This window comes from Chelonoidis abingdonii, chromosome 8, assembly GCF_003597395.2.
Source record: "Chelonoidis abingdonii isolate Lonesome George chromosome 8, CheloAbing_2.0, whole genome shotgun sequence".
NCBI classification, from domain to species: domain Eukaryota; kingdom Metazoa; phylum Chordata; order Testudines; family Testudinidae; genus Chelonoidis; species Chelonoidis abingdonii.
In genome coordinates this window covers 103097364-103116311 of record NC_133776.1, presented here as the reverse complement: position 1 = coordinate 103116311, position 18948 = coordinate 103097364, and the positions used below count along the sequence as shown (strand labels likewise).

Genomic DNA, 18948 nt, shown 5'->3' with positions numbered 1-18948 from the left:
CCCTACTGAAATGAATGGGACTACTCTTGTGCTTAATATTAGGCACATGTTTCAGTCTGGCATTTTCAAAGGAACTTCTGTGCTAAGCTGAGTCAGGGCAAGAGCGCTCAGCACTTCGCAGGATCAGCTCTGACTTCCTGCTCACATAATTCTACTTGAATAATGTTGAAACACACCTGGCTTTTTCTGCTTTCCAGAAACTTACTCAGTTGTACAGAACACTCCATGGTGCTTACACTAAAATATTGGAGGTGATGCACACAAGAAAAAGACTTCTAGGAACTTTTTTCCGAGTGGCCTTTTATGGACAAGTAAGTACATAGATCAGCCTGTCAACTAACCTGCCCCAAGCACCCTGTCTTTGCTTAGCCGCCTCATTCAGGAAGCATTCCCGTTGCATTGACCACTAGCTTCTTTAAGATGGTTCTATTTTTTGCTCACTTGTGCTCTTTTATATAGTAAACTCTTCAGTACAGGGCTTCTGTACCTTGTTAATGTGTTATTACAAAGCTTTATGACACTGGGTTGGATTATCAAAAGCAGGTGACTGATTTAAGATACAAGTCTCATTGATTTTTAACAAGACTTCTCCTCTTAGATGCTTTTGAAAATCCGAGCCAGTATAAATATTACTGTAAAGAGTTAACAAAGTTTAAGAAACACTTTGGATTACTCAAGCAATACAGAACCAATAGCGACAGTGGATAATTCCGTCCGCAGAAAATCATTGTGACTTTTCAGAATATTAGCACGGGTGTGTTCAGGGAGAAGGTCTGCTTAAAAACTGGTGGCACAATATGGTCCATTGTTGTTACAGGTTTGACATACACCGACAGTGGCTGTCTCTGCAGTGCACATAGTCTGATGTCTCTCACTTTGGACTTCTATAAAACCAAAGACAGAATCCCTTTTAATAAAATGTACAAGGAGCAACAACTGGCTTTCTGTATGCTTTTCTGTATGCTGGGATCAGGGGCGGCTCTATGTATTTTGCCGCCCCAAGCATGGCAGTCAGGTGGCTTTCGGTGGCGCGCCTGTGGGAGGTTCTCTGGTAACATGGATTCGGCGGCATGCTCTTGGCGACCGGCAGGCCGCCCCCCACAGCTTGCCGCCTCAGGCACGCGCTTGGTGCGCTGGTGCCTGAAGCCGCCCCTGGCTGGGATCATTCTAACTACATTCACAGTAATGTGACTAAATGATATTCAGCCTTATTCCCAGTACAGGTTCCAGATTTTCACTTTGAAAGTTTCACCAACTTTTTAGATATTACTACACAGAGACTGTTTTAACATAGAAACCTATCTTATCTGAGAAGTTTTTTAAAAACCATTTTAAAATGAGTTTTAAATTAAATGTTTAATGTCACGAAATCTCTCCATTCACTACCTACGCCTTTCTGATTAATGCTAGACTTTCTTTGAAGAAGAGGATGGCAAGGAATACATTTACAAGGAGCCCAAGCTGACGGGCCTGTCGGAGATCTCCCTAAGACTTCTTAAACTTTATGAAGAAAAATTCGGAGCAGAGAATGTAAAAATTATCCAGGATTCAAACAAGGTGGAGTTTAAATGGCATGTGGTGTCACTGAATCTAGACAGCCCTGCTAACAAAATGCTTGGAAGAGTGAGCTCTAGGCTGTAGAGTAGAGAGGTTCTGTGTGAAGGTGCTGGGAACTCATTGCATAAGTAACCTGACACTGTCTGGCAGAGGTCCAAAGGAATTCTTGTGGGTGAAATTCATCTGAGGCAGCAGGGTCAGTCCAAGGCCTGTGTGCCACTTAAGCCCTTGAAATAGCATGTAAGTGGAACTAAAGTGATGTATAGGATTCATACAGGTCCTCTGCATGGGGTGAATTACACCCATGATGGATAAATACGTGAATATCTAAACTGGTCGTTAATGTAGTTTGTGCCTGTTTCCTCTTCTAGTAAATAACTCTCTTCTATCATAGGTCAATGTCAAAGATCTTGATCCCAAATATGCTCATATTCAAGTGACTTATGTGAAGCCCTACTTTGAAGACAAAGAGCTCTCTGAAAGAAAGACTGAGTTTGAAAGAAATCACAACATTCGCAGATTTGTGTTTGAATCTCCTTATACCTTATCTGGGAAAAAACATGGCTCTGTGGAAGAGCAGTGCAAAAGACGGACGATTCTAACTAGTGAGTAGGACCTTCTAAATATTAGGGAATAGGAATCAGCAAATATTATTTTTACACAAAAATCACAGCTGATTAACCTCCAAACAATGGCAGGAATACCCCTTGTAACTGAGAATCATGCAGAATTGTTCATTTTGGTTTGTTCATTTTATTCCCACATATAGAATGTTTAAAGTGTCAGCTAATTACAGTATTAACCCCTGGATTTCAAATTACTCCTGTGGGAATTCTGCACCACTATGTGGGCACAGAATTCTTGACCCCCACAGATTTCTTTACTTCCCCTCAGTAAAATGACTTTCTGATGGGAAAGCAAAGGGAAGCTGCAAGAATGGTCACGTGCCTCTCCCCAGCAGCATGGGCGTATCCTTTCAGACTCCCAGAGCAGCCAGTAGAGAGGTAAATCACTGCTGGGGCACAGGTAGGAGTCCCCTATAATTGAACTCCCACCCTGCCAAGCCCCACCCCTCCTCAGCCCTACTCTGTGCAGAGCTCAGCTGCTAGTCCAGCCTGGGTCAGACCCACCCACGGAAACCTCCCCTGGCTGCACCCCTACCCCCCTGTTTCTTGTCCCTATCCCTCCTCAGCTATGGGGGACAGGGTCCCTGTATGGGGAACTACTCCCCTGTCCTCCAAACCCTCTTGCATCTGGACACCCCATATACCCAGTACCTCCACCAAGCCTCACTCTCCACACCTACAACCCCCTGCCCTAGAACCCCCACCCTGCCAAGCCCCAGCCCCCTGCACAAGGTCCTCACTGCTGAGCCCAACCCCCATGCATCTGGAACCCTGCCAAGTCCCTACCCCCCCTGCATCCAGACCCCCACCCCTGCACTCAGACTCCACCCACCAAGCCCCACCCCCTGCATCCAGCCTTCCCATTTCTGCACCCAGTCCGCCCCTGCACTCAAACTCCCACCTCAATGAGCCCCACCTCCTGTGCACTTGGACCACCCCAATGAGCCACCCGCACATGGACCCCCCCCACTCCACTGAGCCCCAACCATCTGCTGGATCCTCACCCCACCAAGCCCCACTCCCCCAGCACCCACACTCCCCATGCTGAGCCCCAACCACCTTCACCTGGGACCTCCCTGCAGAGTCCCACTGCCCCTGCATCCAGACCCTCCCCCCCCACTGAGTACCTGTGCATCCAGATCCCCCTGGCACCTCACCCCACTGAGCCACAAGCACCCAGACTGCCCCATAAAGAACCCTCTTACCCCACACCTGGATCCCCCCCACACTAAGCCCCTCCACACGTGGATCCTGCCAGGCTGAGTCTGCCTGCCCACACCTGCTGCACCTGGCACAGAGGGGTGGGTCCCTGAGGTGTTTCTGGAGCAGGCCCAGCCCTGGCGCTGTGTCAGGATTGGGTGCAGTCTCACCATCGAGTCCCTTTCCCGGAGTCCCTGTCCCACCTCTGTGCAGCCAGTGGTCTGTGCTCCCCAGTGCCACGCTGGAGCCTCCACATTTATTTAGTGACAAAATTTGCAGAATTTTAAACTATTTTTACATTTTTAATATTCTGTGCAGAATTTTTCATTTTAATTGGACATGGACTGAGCCTCCATACTGTTTTAGATCTGATTTATTCAACCTCACCACTTCCTGCCCTCTTGTTTTTGATCGTCTCATGCCTAAACTCTGTGGATGAAATCCTGACTCCTCTTGAAACTAAGTGGCAAAACTACTACTGACTTCAGCACAGCCTGGATTTTACCTTCGCTTTGTGACATCCTCAGGATAGGGACCTGTCTGTATCTGTTCTGTGAGCCTTTGGGAAGGGGTCTACCGAGAAGATTTTCAGACTGTACATTCTGTTTGATATGTTTAATAGCTTCAAACTCGTTTCCATATGTGAAGAAGAGAATTCCAGTAAATAACGAACAACAGGTTAATCTCAAGCCAATTGATGTTGCTACTGATGAGATAAAAGACAAGACAGCAGAGCTGCAAAAACTCTGCTCTTCCAATGAGGTTGATATGATCCAGCTGCAGCTCAAGTTGCAGGGTTGTGTTTCCGTACAGGTAAGGCCCGTCATTAGCACAACATCTTGAAATCATTACGCTGTTGACAGAACAGCTTATTTACTTTCCAGAAATCATTAACTAGCTCATTGGAGCACTGCGGGCCAGATCCTGCCAACAATACTGACTGTAGTACTTACCACTGTAAGTCAATGGGACAATTCATGGGAGTAAACACTATGCCCAGTTGTGTTTGCAGAATCAGGCCCATATGTATTTGCTCATTATTTGTTTGTGGCAGGTGTTGGTTATATTTAACAGCTCTGAAAGACTGATCTGGAATATACAGACAGGAAACAGCTTCATGAATCCTGACCTGTCCCCAGTCTGAGACATGGCCCATGTGTCTCAAGAGCAGGGGCAGCTCCAGGCACCAGCACGCCAAGCGCGTGCGTGGGGTGGCAAGCCACGGGGGGCGCTCTGCCGGTCGCCACGAGGGCGGCAGGCAGGTTGCCTTCGGCGACATGCCTGCGGAGGGTCCGCTGGTCCCACGGCTTCGGCGGACCTCCCGCAGGCAAGCCGCCGAAGGCAGCCTGCCTGTTGTGCTTGGGGCAGCAAAATACGTAAAGCTGCCCCTGCTCAAGAGGTCACTCCCTAAAAAGGAAATGATGGAATGTCAATTTCTTCATTTTTCTTTTTGTATGTAAAGATCATAAATAGAAAAGTAAAGTCTAGCACAACCCTTAAAGCAAACCATTGTAGCTGATAAACTCCTATCGTGCATTCTTTTTAGTGTATCTAGATTGCTGAAACTTCAAACTTGTGTGTAAAATTTTCTAATACAGATAGCTGTGTTGATGCTTTTCTTCTCTGAAAGAGATTTTTAATAAAGTGAGCATCAATCAAGATTATGTCTAGAATGTGTAATTTCATTAGACTGTAAATGTGAAATAACAGCAAAATAATGGGATGGGATGATGCAGACAATGGTTATTGAATCTACTATTAATGTAGTGCAAGTTCAGTAATTTTTAGTTTACAGGGTGTATGTTTCTCCATGTCAATATAATAAAATACATAATATGGCCCCAGATATCTGTATGAAATGCAAGACAGCCAGGCCCTCTTTCATGCACATGATATGGGACTGGTGATGATAAATCAAAAATTGGAAAAACATCCTGAAGGAAATAAAACAAATATTAGCAATAGAATTTGAACAGGACTGAAAGGTTTATATTAGGAGCTGGCCTCTTAAAGAGATTCAAATCAGGAATATATCAAATATAACATCTTTAAACATTTTCTGGGAAAAAAGGGAAATGTTAGTAATATCATATGATGTCAAGATTCAATATGTTGCTTAATATTGTTAATTCTGTATGAAGATATACTTATCAAGACAATATCATCACAATGTCTTATTGAAAATGACTCAGAATATCAGTAAAGAATTTTTTTCCATTCCAAAAGGCCTGACATTTTGAACTCCAGGTGTCTTCTATTCTGTTACATAAACAGTACTATAGTATTGTTATTCCATGACCATATAGAAATGCACATCTAGTGGCATGAAGTAATAGCTTAAGTAATATTTCTAATAAAACAAATTTATTACCCTCTGAAATTAACCTAAAAGCTGCAGCATAAATAAGTTCTCACATTTTGGGTTTTAGGTTAATGCTGGTCCACTGGCCTATGCTAGAGCTTTCCTGAATGACAATCAGTCCAGCAAATATCCCACTAAGAAGGTGAATGAGTTAAAAGAAATGTTCAGGTAGGTTACTAAGTAATTGAATTAGTCTGCTGGCCATAATGGGATATATGTTTTTTCTCATATTTTTAATGATCAGAGTTAAGATTTGAAATACTAATTCAAAGATTTGGTACTGTCCTTCTGATTTTGGAAGGAGACTGGTTTCCACTTTCCTGGCCCAAAAGTATCCTGACCATGATGAGCTTACCGAATCCTAGTCAGAACATCTTGGCTCCTTCTAACCCTGAGACCACTGCCCTAAGTCACGCTGACTCAGACTGTCTCATTGGTTTTTATACTCCCTCATGATTGGTCTGTCTGTATCCATCCCTGTGTCTCTTGTCTTAGATGGCAAGCTCCTTGGGGCAGGGATTCTCTCTTCATTCTGCATTTGTACAGCGTGTGTGTAGCACAATGGAATCCTGGTTCATGACTAGGGCACTTGGGGCTACAATAAATAACATAAAACAATAATAATGGTAACAATAAATAATACACCAGCAGTTGCTGCACACTGAAGCTGACTCTGTTTTTAAAGCTAGAGCTTTCTTGTGCTATCAGGTGCACAGTCTCAACACCTAGACAAAACTGTTTTTTGAAAGAGGAAATGTCTTGCTAAAAACCAAAGACTTAGTGTGTGTGTGTTTGTTATTTTTTTTAAATTATGCTTCATGTCTTGATCTTTGAAGAGATACTTTTCTAGGGGGACTGTCAAACTGGAAAGAACTTTTAAAATAAATCCATTTACTGTCCATGTGGTTCCATTATTCTCACTTCCATTGCCACTTTTGCAAAGATATTTGATTTCAAACAAGAATTTGTTTTGCATCTGTCTATCAATCTATCTATCTGCCAATCTATCCTGTCATTCTCTCTGTAGTCTTAGAATTGTGCCCAACTCTGTGCCTAACTTCCCGTCCTCCATTGAGCTAGGGCCATTGTAGGTTTTCCCCCACTTTTGTCCTTCCCGCTCTCCTCATAGACTTTAAGGTCAGAAGGGACCATTATGATCATTTAGTCTGACCTCCTGCACAAAGCAGGCCACAGAATCCTACCCATCCACTTCTATAACAACCCCCTAACCTATGTCTGAGTTATTGAAGTCTTCAAATTGTGGTTTGAAGACCTCAAGCTGCAGAGAATCCTCCAGCAAGTGACCCATGCCCCATGCTGCAGAGGAAGGCGAAAAACCTCCAGGGCCTCTGCCAATCTGCCCTGAAGGAAAATTCCTTCCCGACCCCAAATATGGCGATCAGCTAAATCATGAGCATGGTGGGCAAGACTCACCAGCCAGCACCCAGGAAAGAATTCTCTGCAGCAACTCAGATCCCATCCCATATAACATCCCATCACAGACCACTGGGTATACTTATCTACTGATAATCAAAGATCAATTGCCAAAATTAATTGCCAAAATTAGGCTATCCCATCATACCATCCCCTCCATCCTCCTTCCTACTAGTCTGCCTTTGGTATCTAGAATTCCTCCGGGAGCAATGAGGCACGCCCTGCCTGCTCACCTGCTGCTGCTGCCCCCTTTGCTGGGTGCGGCTGCCTCTCACCCCACACAGCTGACCAATGCATAGGGGGAGCAGGCTGTGGACTCTGCTTTCCTGTCCCCTTTGGGGCACTGGGCACCCCGGGAAGTAGTGCTGGACACTTATGGTTGCCACGAAAGAAAGAGAGAAGACATCTTGTACCCCTAACCCTGCTGCACAGTCTCGTGGTCCCAGCAGCTCTATCCCTTTCATAACAACCTTTGAAAGTCAGACACACACAGTTATTTCACCACAGCCTCAGACAGGGGAGAAGTGGTTATGTGAAAGAGAACTTAATCCAAGAGTAACAGTAACAGATGGGAATAGACTACAAACATCCTTTTTTGCTCAGGGCAACCCAAGAGAGAACCTGTGGGTTACTTTTTCGATTAGATGTTGCCTTGTGCTTGCCCCCAAGGTGAATTTGTAAACAAAGTCGCACACATCCATTTGTTTTTTTGGCTCCAATCTGCAAATGTGAATGAGAAACAATAATGCCCAGGGCCTATTTCTTTCATCCCCAGGAATTTTATACAGGCCTGTGGACTTGCTCTGGAACTCAACGAGCAGCTCATTAAGGAGGACCAAGTAGAGTACCATGAAGGACTAAAATCAAACTTCAGAGACATGGTGAAAGAGCTTTCCGACATCATCCATGAACAGGCATGTATTAAAGAGACTCCAAAAATTATGCTGAAATATTATCTCTAGTCTGTGAGCACAAGGTAGTAACATCACATTCCATGGGCAACTTAGTGATAGGAAGGTAAGAGAGGGGTCATCTGACTCTCAAAATTCTACAGAATCATTTCAGTGGAGGAATTCACTCCCTCCTTTTCCCCCCTCCTCCCAGTGGCCAGCTCCAGGTCCTCTAGTTGGTGGGGAATTTTGATAATACAATATCTTCAGAAATGGGTCAAGCTGGGTATCATTTGCAAACCCTTTCTTCCACGCACACAGTTGTACCAAATATTGCAAACCTAGAACAATTATATAGCTACCTGTAAGCACCCCTGTGGCGCCTCCTGCTGGTCATCTCAGGAAATTAGCTCTACAGCCCTCGGAGCACCTCTGCAGGCTGGTGTCCCGCTGCCGCTGGCCCTCGTGTCCCTCCCAGACCCAGTGCCCCTTTACCCAGGGGCTGCCCCCTGGCAATACCCCCACCAGTCTCTAAGGGTCTCCCTTCTCTGGGAAACCTCCAAACCTCTGATCCCCACATTGCCTCAGTCTGGGCTACTACCAGTCATCACCAAGCCCCTGCTCCCTGGGGCAGACTGCAGTGTAAAAGCCACTCATCATAGGCAAGGGGATTCAGACCTGCTGCCTTCCTCTGCCTCCCAGTACCTCCGTGGGCCTTGGACCAGGCCCTGCAGCCTGGGGAGTTGCCAGCCTGGAACTCCCCTGCTCCTCTGGCTCTCCCCAGCCCTGCTTCACTCCTAGTCAGGGGCAGCTCTAGACATTTCACCGCCCCAAGCACAGCGGCATGCCGCGGGGGGCGCTCTGCCAGTTGCCGGTCCCGCAGCTCTGGTGGACTTCCGGCAGGCGGAGGGTCCGCTGGTCCCGTGGCTCCACCGAAGCCGCGGGACCAGCGGACCCTCCACAGACACGCCGCCGAAGGCTGCCTGCCTGCCGCCCTCCTGGCAACTGGCAAAGTGCCCTCTGCAGCATGCTGCTCCAAGCATACGCTTGGCGTACTGGAGCCTGGAGCTGCCCCTGCTCCCAGTACCCTTTCTGCAGAAAGCCAAGCCCTGCTCTCTCCCAGCCTGGAGAGAGACTCCCCTTGGGCCTCTGGCTTACAGCCTTCTTATCCAGGCATCACTGCTAGACCCATTGTCACGCTGATTCTCGTCCATATCACACTTGGACTTCTCTGTACAAGGAAGGCTGCTGGCTAAACATTTGCATACTGGTAAGCACCTGGTCTTTGCGCACGAGAATTTGATTGTAATGTTGGCAAGTGTCATAACGTTGGTCTTCAAATGGCAAACTTGGCATGTAAACACCTCCAGTGTACTTATGACATCATCAGTGACTGTCTCAGCTCTTCCAAGCACCTCCAGAGCCAGGACAGAGTCTTTGGAGGCTGAAACAAAACCCTTTCAGTAAGATAATTTGGTCTTTCCAGCCAACTTCCAGTAGTGTCACATTCTGAAAGGCTGTAGAGACCTGGCAGAGTGGCGGTTTTTAATGGTCCGAGTGATAAGAACAAGTCTCTGAGGGATACCCTGCGATTCTGCTCTTCAGCAGCAGGCACAAAAACAGAATCTTCTGAAAGTCTTGGGCAGCATCTCAGTGACATACCACAGTGCAATTCAATCAGTGAGGGGCTGTCTCATCATTGCCCTGTAACGTTCGGTGCCTTCCAGTGTCTTGCTGCTGTAGCTCCCACCTGGGCTGCTCACAGCCTTCCAGCCACCCTGTGTGTGTCTGTGTGTGACTGCAGACTTCCACCACACTTGGGTTACTTCTGCAGCGTGACCCCATCATATTCCCAATCGCAGATTTCCCCCCATAAATGTATGTCCTGTGCCATCCAGCCCTCTCCTGGACAGTTCAAATGTATTAAGTCCATTATTCCTTTAAGGGAATAATATACACTAGTTTATTATCTTAAATAGTTACCCAGTGTGACAGACCCAGGCCAGTGGGGTGCAGGAGTCTGGTAGAGGGCAAATATACTGGTCACTGGATGAGTAGTTTTCTGTTCCCTGAGTGACCAGAGCAGGGGCTGCACTAGAGTAATTCAGGAAATACTGCTAGAAACCATTTAAGTAGGGAAAGAAAATACAAAAGAAACAAAGAGCACTGAGTATCAATTAGAAAAAAAATACAGGAATAGACAAAACATACACGCAGGAAGATAATAAAGATAGAAAAGGATATACAGAAAAAAAACACTGACAAATGTAATAACAGACTAACGCATAAATAGAGGATACAACAGCAGACGGCTGATATAGATCACCTGTCAGCCAAGCAAGGCAGGCTAATCAGGGGCCACATGGGTTAAAAAAGGGCAAGCTCACTCCAGCCAGATGGAGAGGAAGCAAGACGAGAGGAAGATCGGCGTAGGAGGAGCTGGAGCAAAAAGGAGCTGGAGTGAGAATGTGTGATGCTGAGGACTAAGGATACAAGCTACAGACCCAGGAGGAAGGCATCTGGGTGAAGATAAAGAAGGGTTTAGGAAAGGAGGCCATGGGGGAGAATACCCAGGAGTTGTAGGCTGTCAGTCCAGCCTTGTTGAGCAAGAGGCACTATAGACAAGCTGCAATCCACAGGGCCCTGGGGCTGAGCCAGAGTAGAGGGTGGGCCCGGGTTCCCCCCAAACCTCCCAACTCCTGATCAGACACAGGAGGAGTTGATCCAGACTGTGGGGAAGATCACTGAGGTGAGCAAATCTACCAATAAGTGCAGGACCCACCAAGGTAGAGGAGGAACTTTGTCACACTAGACACTTTAAGATAAACACGGTGGATTAGGTAAAACAGTAAAACAAGTTTATTAACTAGAAAGAGAGAGATTTTAAGTGAGTACAAGGAATGAGACATAAAAGTCAAAATGATTACTAGAAAAATAAAGATAACACTTTCTAGCGCCTAGCTTAACAAACTATATTAGATTCAAAGCAAAATTTCTTACCACATGCTTCCAAGAGTGTTACTGACCAAACTCTTCCAGTCAGGGCCCCTTCCTCAGAGGCCAACGGCTGCTTCTTTTGTCTTCTCAGGTGCAAAGAGTGAAATGGATGGGGGAGAGAGAGGAAGAGGTCTCTTGGGGTGTTTGCTCCTCCTTTTTATAATTTCAGTACCCTCTCCCCTTGAAAAACATTTTCAGCTGAGAACCAGGAGATGGAGATCTGATGGAGGAAGGAGACCTCCAGCTGTTTTTTGCTAAGATGCAGATCTCTTTGTCCATGTCCCCTTTTCTTGACAAAGAATGGTCACTGGATATATGAGGTCCCATTAGCTTTCTTGGCATCTGGCTGGGGCTTCGGCTTGCCCTTTGTTTTAGAGAAACAGGGTTACCCCCTGCTCAGACTTAGCTGGGAAACACTTCAGTCATGATGTCAGCTTATGTTCATAACTTTACACCTAATGGTGCTACACGCATTTTACCATGATATTACTGATCAGCAAGTTATGAGTATGGCGTGCATACCATCTCAATTGCACAGAGAGCACTAAAACATCTGAATCTTGTGCAAACACATGGAGTTCAGTTGCACCTCTCTTTGTGGCATTGATGGCATGCAAGATAATTTTAGTGTCAGCCTCTTCATGAGAGCTACGAAGAAACTTCACTGAACCATGCATGGCAACAGCTTCATAATGCCATGTCTCACATGTTGAAACTGTGAATAATGAATGCCTTTGGGCTAACCACAGAAGAAGCAGATGTTCTTATCTAAACACATACCTTGGGACTTAATATAAGGCAATTCTTGCCCACAGCTGGCACTTATCCCATCAATTTTCCTGTTGTTTGATGTACTTTCTCTCCAACCTTGTCATATTCAGTTCGTGCGCATTTCTTAGAGCACGTAAGGTGCCACAAGCGTTGCGTAACCAGATCCTCAGTGGTGGTATCCTCCAGAGATTCGGCTCCTAGTTGTTACTCTTTGTCTCCCCATTCATACTTAAAAATGATCAAGACCAAAGTAAAAACAAGGATTTTCTAATAAATTACTTTGGGATTGTATGTAATGTATGTTATATAACTATATGCATACTGTTTGCAGATGGATTCTGATGTCTTAATCAGTGCCTCATTACAACTCTTTTGGCAAAATAAGCAAAGATGATAATACCACTGAACTGTTTCTTTTTCCAATGATGGCAAATCAACTTGATGCACTCTGTCCATTTACAGTAATCTGTAACGTTAAAAAAATGATTCAGGTGTCATGTTCTGAACATTAACTGGTAACACGGTACAGTCAGTCAAGGGCCACGGTGTAACTTTGTGAGGGCTGCATGTTTCCCATGCCTGTGGTAAAGTATAATTAAAAAAACATTGATTTTTTGAAAACATTTTGTCAAATATACAGCTCAATAATGGTTCTAGTTTTGTCATGTTTGGTACAATTGTGTTGGTGGCAGAAGGGGAATGATACCCAACTTGACCCACTTCTGATGACGTTCTACTTCCAAAATTCCCACCAACCAGAGGCCTTCAAGCTGGAAACGGCGGGTGGGCAGGGCTGCATTAACCAGTAAGCTAATAAGGCAGTAGCCTTAGGCCCTCCTATTTTTAGGCCCTACTGGTCAGGCAGGAGCAGAGCTGGGGCCAGGTGAGGGGGAACGAGCTTGCAAAGGAAAGGCAAAGCAGCCCCCTGTGGCTTGGAAGGAGCTCAACTGGGCTGGCAGACTGCATTGCCCCGCGCTGTAGGCAGGAGTGGCGCGAGGGTTTTTGGCGCCCTAGGCTCGCTGGTCCCGCGGCTCCGGTGGACCTCCTGCAGGCGTCCCTGCAGACAGTCCGCCGGTCCCGCGGCTCTGGTGGACCTGCCACAGGCATGCCTGCGGATGCTCCACCGGAGCCATGGGACCAGCGGACCCTCAGCAGGCACGCCTGCGGGAGGTCCACGGGACCAGCGGACCCTCAGCAGATACGCCTGCGGGAGGTCCATCGGAGCAGTCTGCTGCCCTCCCAAATCCTGGCGCCCTAGGCAACCGCCTAGGTCGCCTAAATGGAAGTGCCAGCCCTGGCTGTAGGAACACACTGCCAGGGATCTGGTTAACACTGATGACTGGACACTAAAAATCCGGTTACTATGGGAACCTGTGCCAGCCATGAGTGTCATTTGAGCAGGCATTGCCCCTTCCCCCCTGCCCCCAGCTCCTCCCACCCATGATTTCTCTGGAGCTCTGCTTAGCTGTCAGGGAGGGAAGAGTCTCCCTCTGACTCTCTCCTTGGCTGAGGCTGGCAGGCAGCTCCAGAATGCTGCATCTTGGGTCCTAGTGCCCATCAGCATCATCTTCTGTGTATGCTGGGTCCTGTTTCTGGACAACTGGTGAGTGCCTGTGGGGGGCAGGGCAAGAGGATAGGGGAAGGGAAGAGGCAGTACCAGAATAGTAGGGTGGGAAGCTTGCGCAGAACCTGCACGCACTCTATCCAGCTCCAGCATGAACTATTGCCCCTCCCATGTATAAGGAAAGAACTCCCACACATTTGTAGGGAAAATAAAAGAAACCGTCCCATTCTGGATACCAGTACTTTAACTTTTACAGTACCTTCCATCGAGGGGCTTCAGATGTATGATGCACTGTGTTCAATACTGTATTGAATTGTACTAAAAAAATCCAATGTTTTTCTTTGGTGTATTTTTCTGTACTGGGATGCACAGACAAGCAAGTTCTTTCCTCATGCTTAGCCTAGTTCCACAGGCCAATGCATCTTTGTACTTTTAAGGGGTTGCAAAATCACTGGGGGAAGCTCAACATACAATGTTGTAGGTTTCTTCCTTCCTGCTCCCTCAAGGATTTTAAATCCACTTCTTAGCAGGCTATGATAGAAAGACTGCTGAATAGACTAAAGCAGGTTCTGTCCATTTGCTGGTTCTCTAGCCTTTCAATCCATCATAAAAGTACCTCATATTTGATTTCTTTTGAGTTTCATTCCAAAAACTTAAAGCTAAATAAACCTGAAGTTAGTCCTCATTTTTCTTCCCCAACTCAAATGAACGTCTTTCCCCACTGGAAAATGTTGGGTGAGCCTGGAATGTGATTTGAGAAGGGAATGAGAACACAGGCCAGTTCCCGCTGACAGTTACGCCTGTGTAGCCTTATTGACTTTAGGGAGGACAGATTTTTGCACAAGAATAGATTTTGGTTCCTTCTGCTTTTTCACACCTGGTATAAGCAGAATCTCATTCACTTTGCTCCCCTAAACCCTGAGCACTTAGGGGAAAAAATAAGCAAGGTCTGCTTGATTTACACCTGCAAATGAAACAGCAAGCTCTCCCTTCATTCTACCATTACACCAGACCTGATGTAACAAGGGTGTCACTACGGCAGCCTTGGTTGGACTGTTCTTTTGAAAGATCCTTACTGGTTTTTTTAAGATGCTGATTTTCAATAAAGTCTTTTTGTTCAGGGAGGCAGAGAACACAACAGGGAATAGCTCTGTTTTGTCAACTCCTAGTCATTCAAAAGCTGAAAGGCTTTAGTTTAAGTTTGTTTAATATTTGTACACTGATTTTGAAGAGCTAACATAGTACAAAAGTGCTCAATATTATGACTGGGCAACCATCTAAAGATCTGTGTCACTTCTAGCTGTTACCTTTTTCTTAAAGAAAGCTTAAAACAAACACATGCAAACTGTAGGGGGCTGGTGCACACAGAACTCATGCTTAGAAAACCTCATGTCAGAGCTGCTGATCACACATTCTAGAATAGATAATACTTAGTCCTGCCATGCGTGCAGGCGACTGGACTAGACCTCTCAAGGTCCCTTCCAGTCCTATGATTCTATCTATGATTCTAATTGTGGAAGAGCTTGGTGACAAAATGGCCTGATGTGGTGAATCACTGGAGATTAACTATGCAAACTGGGTATCATCCCACAAATAATATTTGGGTTCAATGTGAAAACAGTCATTCATTGTCCTCAGCCAGTGCAACACTGGGAGGCAGCTTCCAGAGCAAGACAGCCTAAAAGACAATGCTACCCAATGTAATTTTCCCACTACTACTTCCTCTACTTCAGTAGCATTTACACCTGAGTGGTTTTCTTTTACATAATAAAAGCTGGCTGCCTCCCAGGCTGCAGTCAGAGTGAGATAGGGTATGTGGTATAGAGGCCATAGCTTGGAGGAAACACCTGCAGGGCTCGGCTTTGCACTGTGGAGAGCTGAGGGTAGACGCACCAGGTGGAAAGAGGTGAGCAGGATGGGAATGTTGCAGTGTTCATCCTCATACAGACAAGCACTCCACTACCTAGGAGGAAGGAGGCCCAGGAGAAGGACAGCGTAGCATCCCTCGTGCTACCTCTTACTCAGAATTATCTGTTTGAAGAATTGTGTGTCATGAGAGTAGAATAAACCTGTTAATTTTACGTAAATAAATAATATGTAAATATGTATGTAGAGGAATGTTTGATGACTTTGTAATTCATACTTAGGGCCCTCATAACCTTAATCTGACCCTGGGGGTGGGGGATAGCAAGTCCTTCCTGTCATGCTGTAGAGGGTGACACTTTTGAAATTATGATCCTGTAGACTTTTCAAATCAAATGACACCTCCCGTACTTTCCTATCATTAATTTGCCCACAGAATTACACATGCTCCCAGTCTGCTACCCAAACATGGCTATATTGTGTGTCAAGGACTTAAATGGGATTTTTTTTTTGTGCTTGAAAACAGGCTTAATTTTTTCTTTCATTATTTAACTGCATAAGAAAACCCAAGTCCCTGAATATGGAAGTGTGGGTGATTCAGTAGGTGGAACTCTAACCTCTGAGTTTGTTTTGAGCCTGTGTCTCATTGTGGAGTTGCCGCATACCATGCTTTAGGGTGAAGCCTTCGCAGATCCAAATAACTAGGATCCTAGCCATGTATAGGCATGAAGAACTCTGGCAGTTTTTGCAAGAGTACAGTAATAAGTCTTGGCTTGCTGGCAACTTGATTAGTTACATCTTGCCTATATAAATTCCTTCCCTTGTTTTCCTGATGGTTTCTGCTTCCTGGCCTAAACAGCAGTGTATGTGTTAAAACTGAGGAGGGAATGAAGTGGGTGTGTGGGTGTTATACCATTAGATATACATGCACTATAATCACACTTTGGGAATCTTCTGGGTGAAAGGTATTGTACAGATGTAATCTATGATCAATAGTAGCATAGTGTTAACAGATGCAGAAAAATAACTTGTACCATCCATTAACATGGTATGAAATCAGAGGTCAGTTGGCTCTTCAAACTGATCTCTCTACTTTTGGGATCATATCTTTAATTTATAAAAGAAAGTTAATATAACAAAGCTACAGTACCAGGTGTCTAAAATGAATAGTTGTGTTTGTGCTATGTGTTTCCAAGTGTTTGTAACTTCTGATTGAACAAGATGTTCTCAGAATTTCCTAGTCATGTTATGCACACTAATTTCGTCTCCCACAAGTTAGAATACTATATACAGTATAATTTTAAATGAACATTTGAAGTCGAAATTTTTACATTAAAATAGTCTGGGGGGAGGGTCTGTACACAATATATAATTTTTGTTTGATTAAATAGTTCCCTTCATTTCTATAACTACCATTTTACTCTTGAAAAATATTTCATTAAATTCAGTGGTGACACAAAGTTGTGTAAATTGATAGGAAAATGTATGTAAGTGGCAAAGTATAACTTGCATCCATTTGGCATTTGCAAACCAAGTGGATGTAATGTTGGTTGCTTTTTGTTTGGTTGGTTCAAGTCAGTGGGAGTTTCCCTCTCTTGTGCTGGGGCTGAATTTGGCCCAGGGAGTGTTGGGGAAGAGGAAGGTATTAAGGGGGGGAGGGAAGTCTGCTTTATCTTACGTCTTCTAGTCAGTTGCTTTTTCTGCTACCAGCCCCCTGCTGTGCTTTCTCCACATATTATAACCCTGTTTACTTCACTGCTGAATTTTGACCAGAAAAGTTCGCAGGAGTTGCACCTGCTTACTTCCACTCCTTTTGCAAGTAAGTCTGACCAAGCTATTGAATTTACATGCAGCTGCCAGAATTTGAGGGTTTTTTAATTCTACAATATTCAAATTGAAAACAAATCAGCCAGTACCATGCCTTAGCATCACAGCAGGTAGGGGGCTCGTAGAACAGTGATGCATTGTTATTATACTCCCTATTAAAAATCTACCATCTCGTTCTCTTTGATGAATGAGACAACATATTAATGCAGGGGTCGGCAACCTTTCAGAAGTGCTGTGCCGAGTCTTCATTTATTCACTCTAATTTAAGGTTTTGTGTGCCAGTAATACATTTTAATGTTCTTAGAAGGTCTCTTTCTATAATATATAACTCAACTATTGTTGTATGTAAATAAAGTTTGTAAAACGTTTAAGAAGCTTCATTTAAGATTAAATTAAAATGCAGAGCCCCCCAGACCGGTGGCCGGGACCCCAGGCAGTGTGAGTGCCACTGAAAATCAGCTTGTGTGCCGCCTACCCCTGTATTAATGCATTATCTGCTGTTTTCAGGTTAAGTGCTAGCTAAGAATATTAGTTTTCATTAATGAAGGTTCCACATTTTGCATTGTATAGAATGAATAGCCCAAGACATCATATATACAAAACTGATCTTCATGTTTGTCTTACTTATTAGATGTAGATAATGGTTGGCTTTGAATCTTTTGTGCATTTAATAGCAACAAAACATCTTTACCAGTTTTACCATAATGAAACTCTTCTGCAAAGTTCCTTGGTTAAACACAGAGGAGAAAATTGGGTTAGTTTAGAGGCCCAATTTTAAAAAATTGGTTGCTATATGTTTTTAAAAATCAGCCAACAAACAAATATTGTATGCTATTTTGATATGGGAGGGAGGAGGGCAACCCACTAGATGCCCCCCGAGACCCACTTTCAGGTAACTTAAGATAGTGAAGGGACAGGAAGCTGCAAGAGAGAGAGATGGGGAAGAGGAGGGTAGAAGCAAAAGTAGATGGGGAACTGCAGTTGGAGGACACAGGGCATCACAGAAAGAAGCATTGTGCTAGATGGCCCAAATGGGTCAGATTCTGAGCTCAGTTCCCTCAGTGTAAATCCAGAGTAATTCCTTTGTCTTACCAGTGCCCCACAGAAAGTACACTAAGCCCCTAGTAACCTACTCCAGGAGGAGCTCTTTGAAATCAGGTACAGCAGATAGGTAGTATGTTGTAGTTCTCACCGTGCCCTGACTTTTCTGGCAATAAATGCAAGATTGATGACACAAACATTTATGAATTGGTGTTGATTTTGCCAAATTGTTTTTTAGTGGGGGAAAGGGGTTTTATTTTTTTGGTTTGAAACAGACTTTTCATTCAGACTCTTCCTTTAATTATATTTTTAAAATTCAAAAAATTGCTCACAATCTAAACAAAACTTTTTATTCAACTCTAAACAAATATTTACTTTTGAATTCTTTGAAAATTTTCATTTTCACTCTAACCTAAAACAGTTTTTTGACTTTTTTCAAAATTGCCAGTAAATCCATTATTGACCCAGCTCTACAGCCATGCTCTCTGAGAGTACCAAAACCAGTCTCTTCATCTCTATGCCTGCAACTATGCTATATTCACCACTCCACACTGGCATCCATTGTCAGCAAAGGGTCAATTTGCTTTTGTAGGGAAGGCTCAGAACTCCCACCTATTTAAATAGGATCTGAGCACCTAGAATCTTTCTACCATCAGGTTGTACAAGTAAGTGGGTTCCTATCTGTATTCGTATTTACCGCTCATCCTGACATTTGCGTCACAGAAAAGACGGTTACTCACCTTTGTAACTGTTGTTGTTCGAGATGTGTTGCTCATATCCATTCCAGTTAGGTGTGCGCGCGCTGCGTGCACGTTC

General features: G+C 44.7%; 1 protein-coding gene across 8 annotated transcripts in view; it reads left to right on the top strand.

Moving 5' to 3' along the window:
* Nucleotides 1-18948, top strand: part of DOCK11 (dedicator of cytokinesis 11) — a 124305-nt gene that overhangs the window by 95065 nt on the left and 10292 nt on the right. For all 8 annotated transcript variants that reach the window (XM_075068909.1, XM_075068907.1, XM_075068910.1 and 5 more), the window contains 6 exons: nucleotides 198-311; nucleotides 1411-1557; nucleotides 1952-2162; nucleotides 4006-4196; nucleotides 5813-5913; nucleotides 7955-8093. In XM_075068909.1, the coding sequence (XP_074925010.1) occupies nucleotides 198-311; nucleotides 1411-1557; nucleotides 1952-2162; nucleotides 4006-4196; nucleotides 5813-5913; nucleotides 7955-8093 (903 nt within the window). The remainder of the gene's footprint in view (nucleotides 1-197; nucleotides 312-1410; nucleotides 1558-1951; nucleotides 2163-4005; nucleotides 4197-5812; nucleotides 5914-7954; nucleotides 8094-18948) is intronic.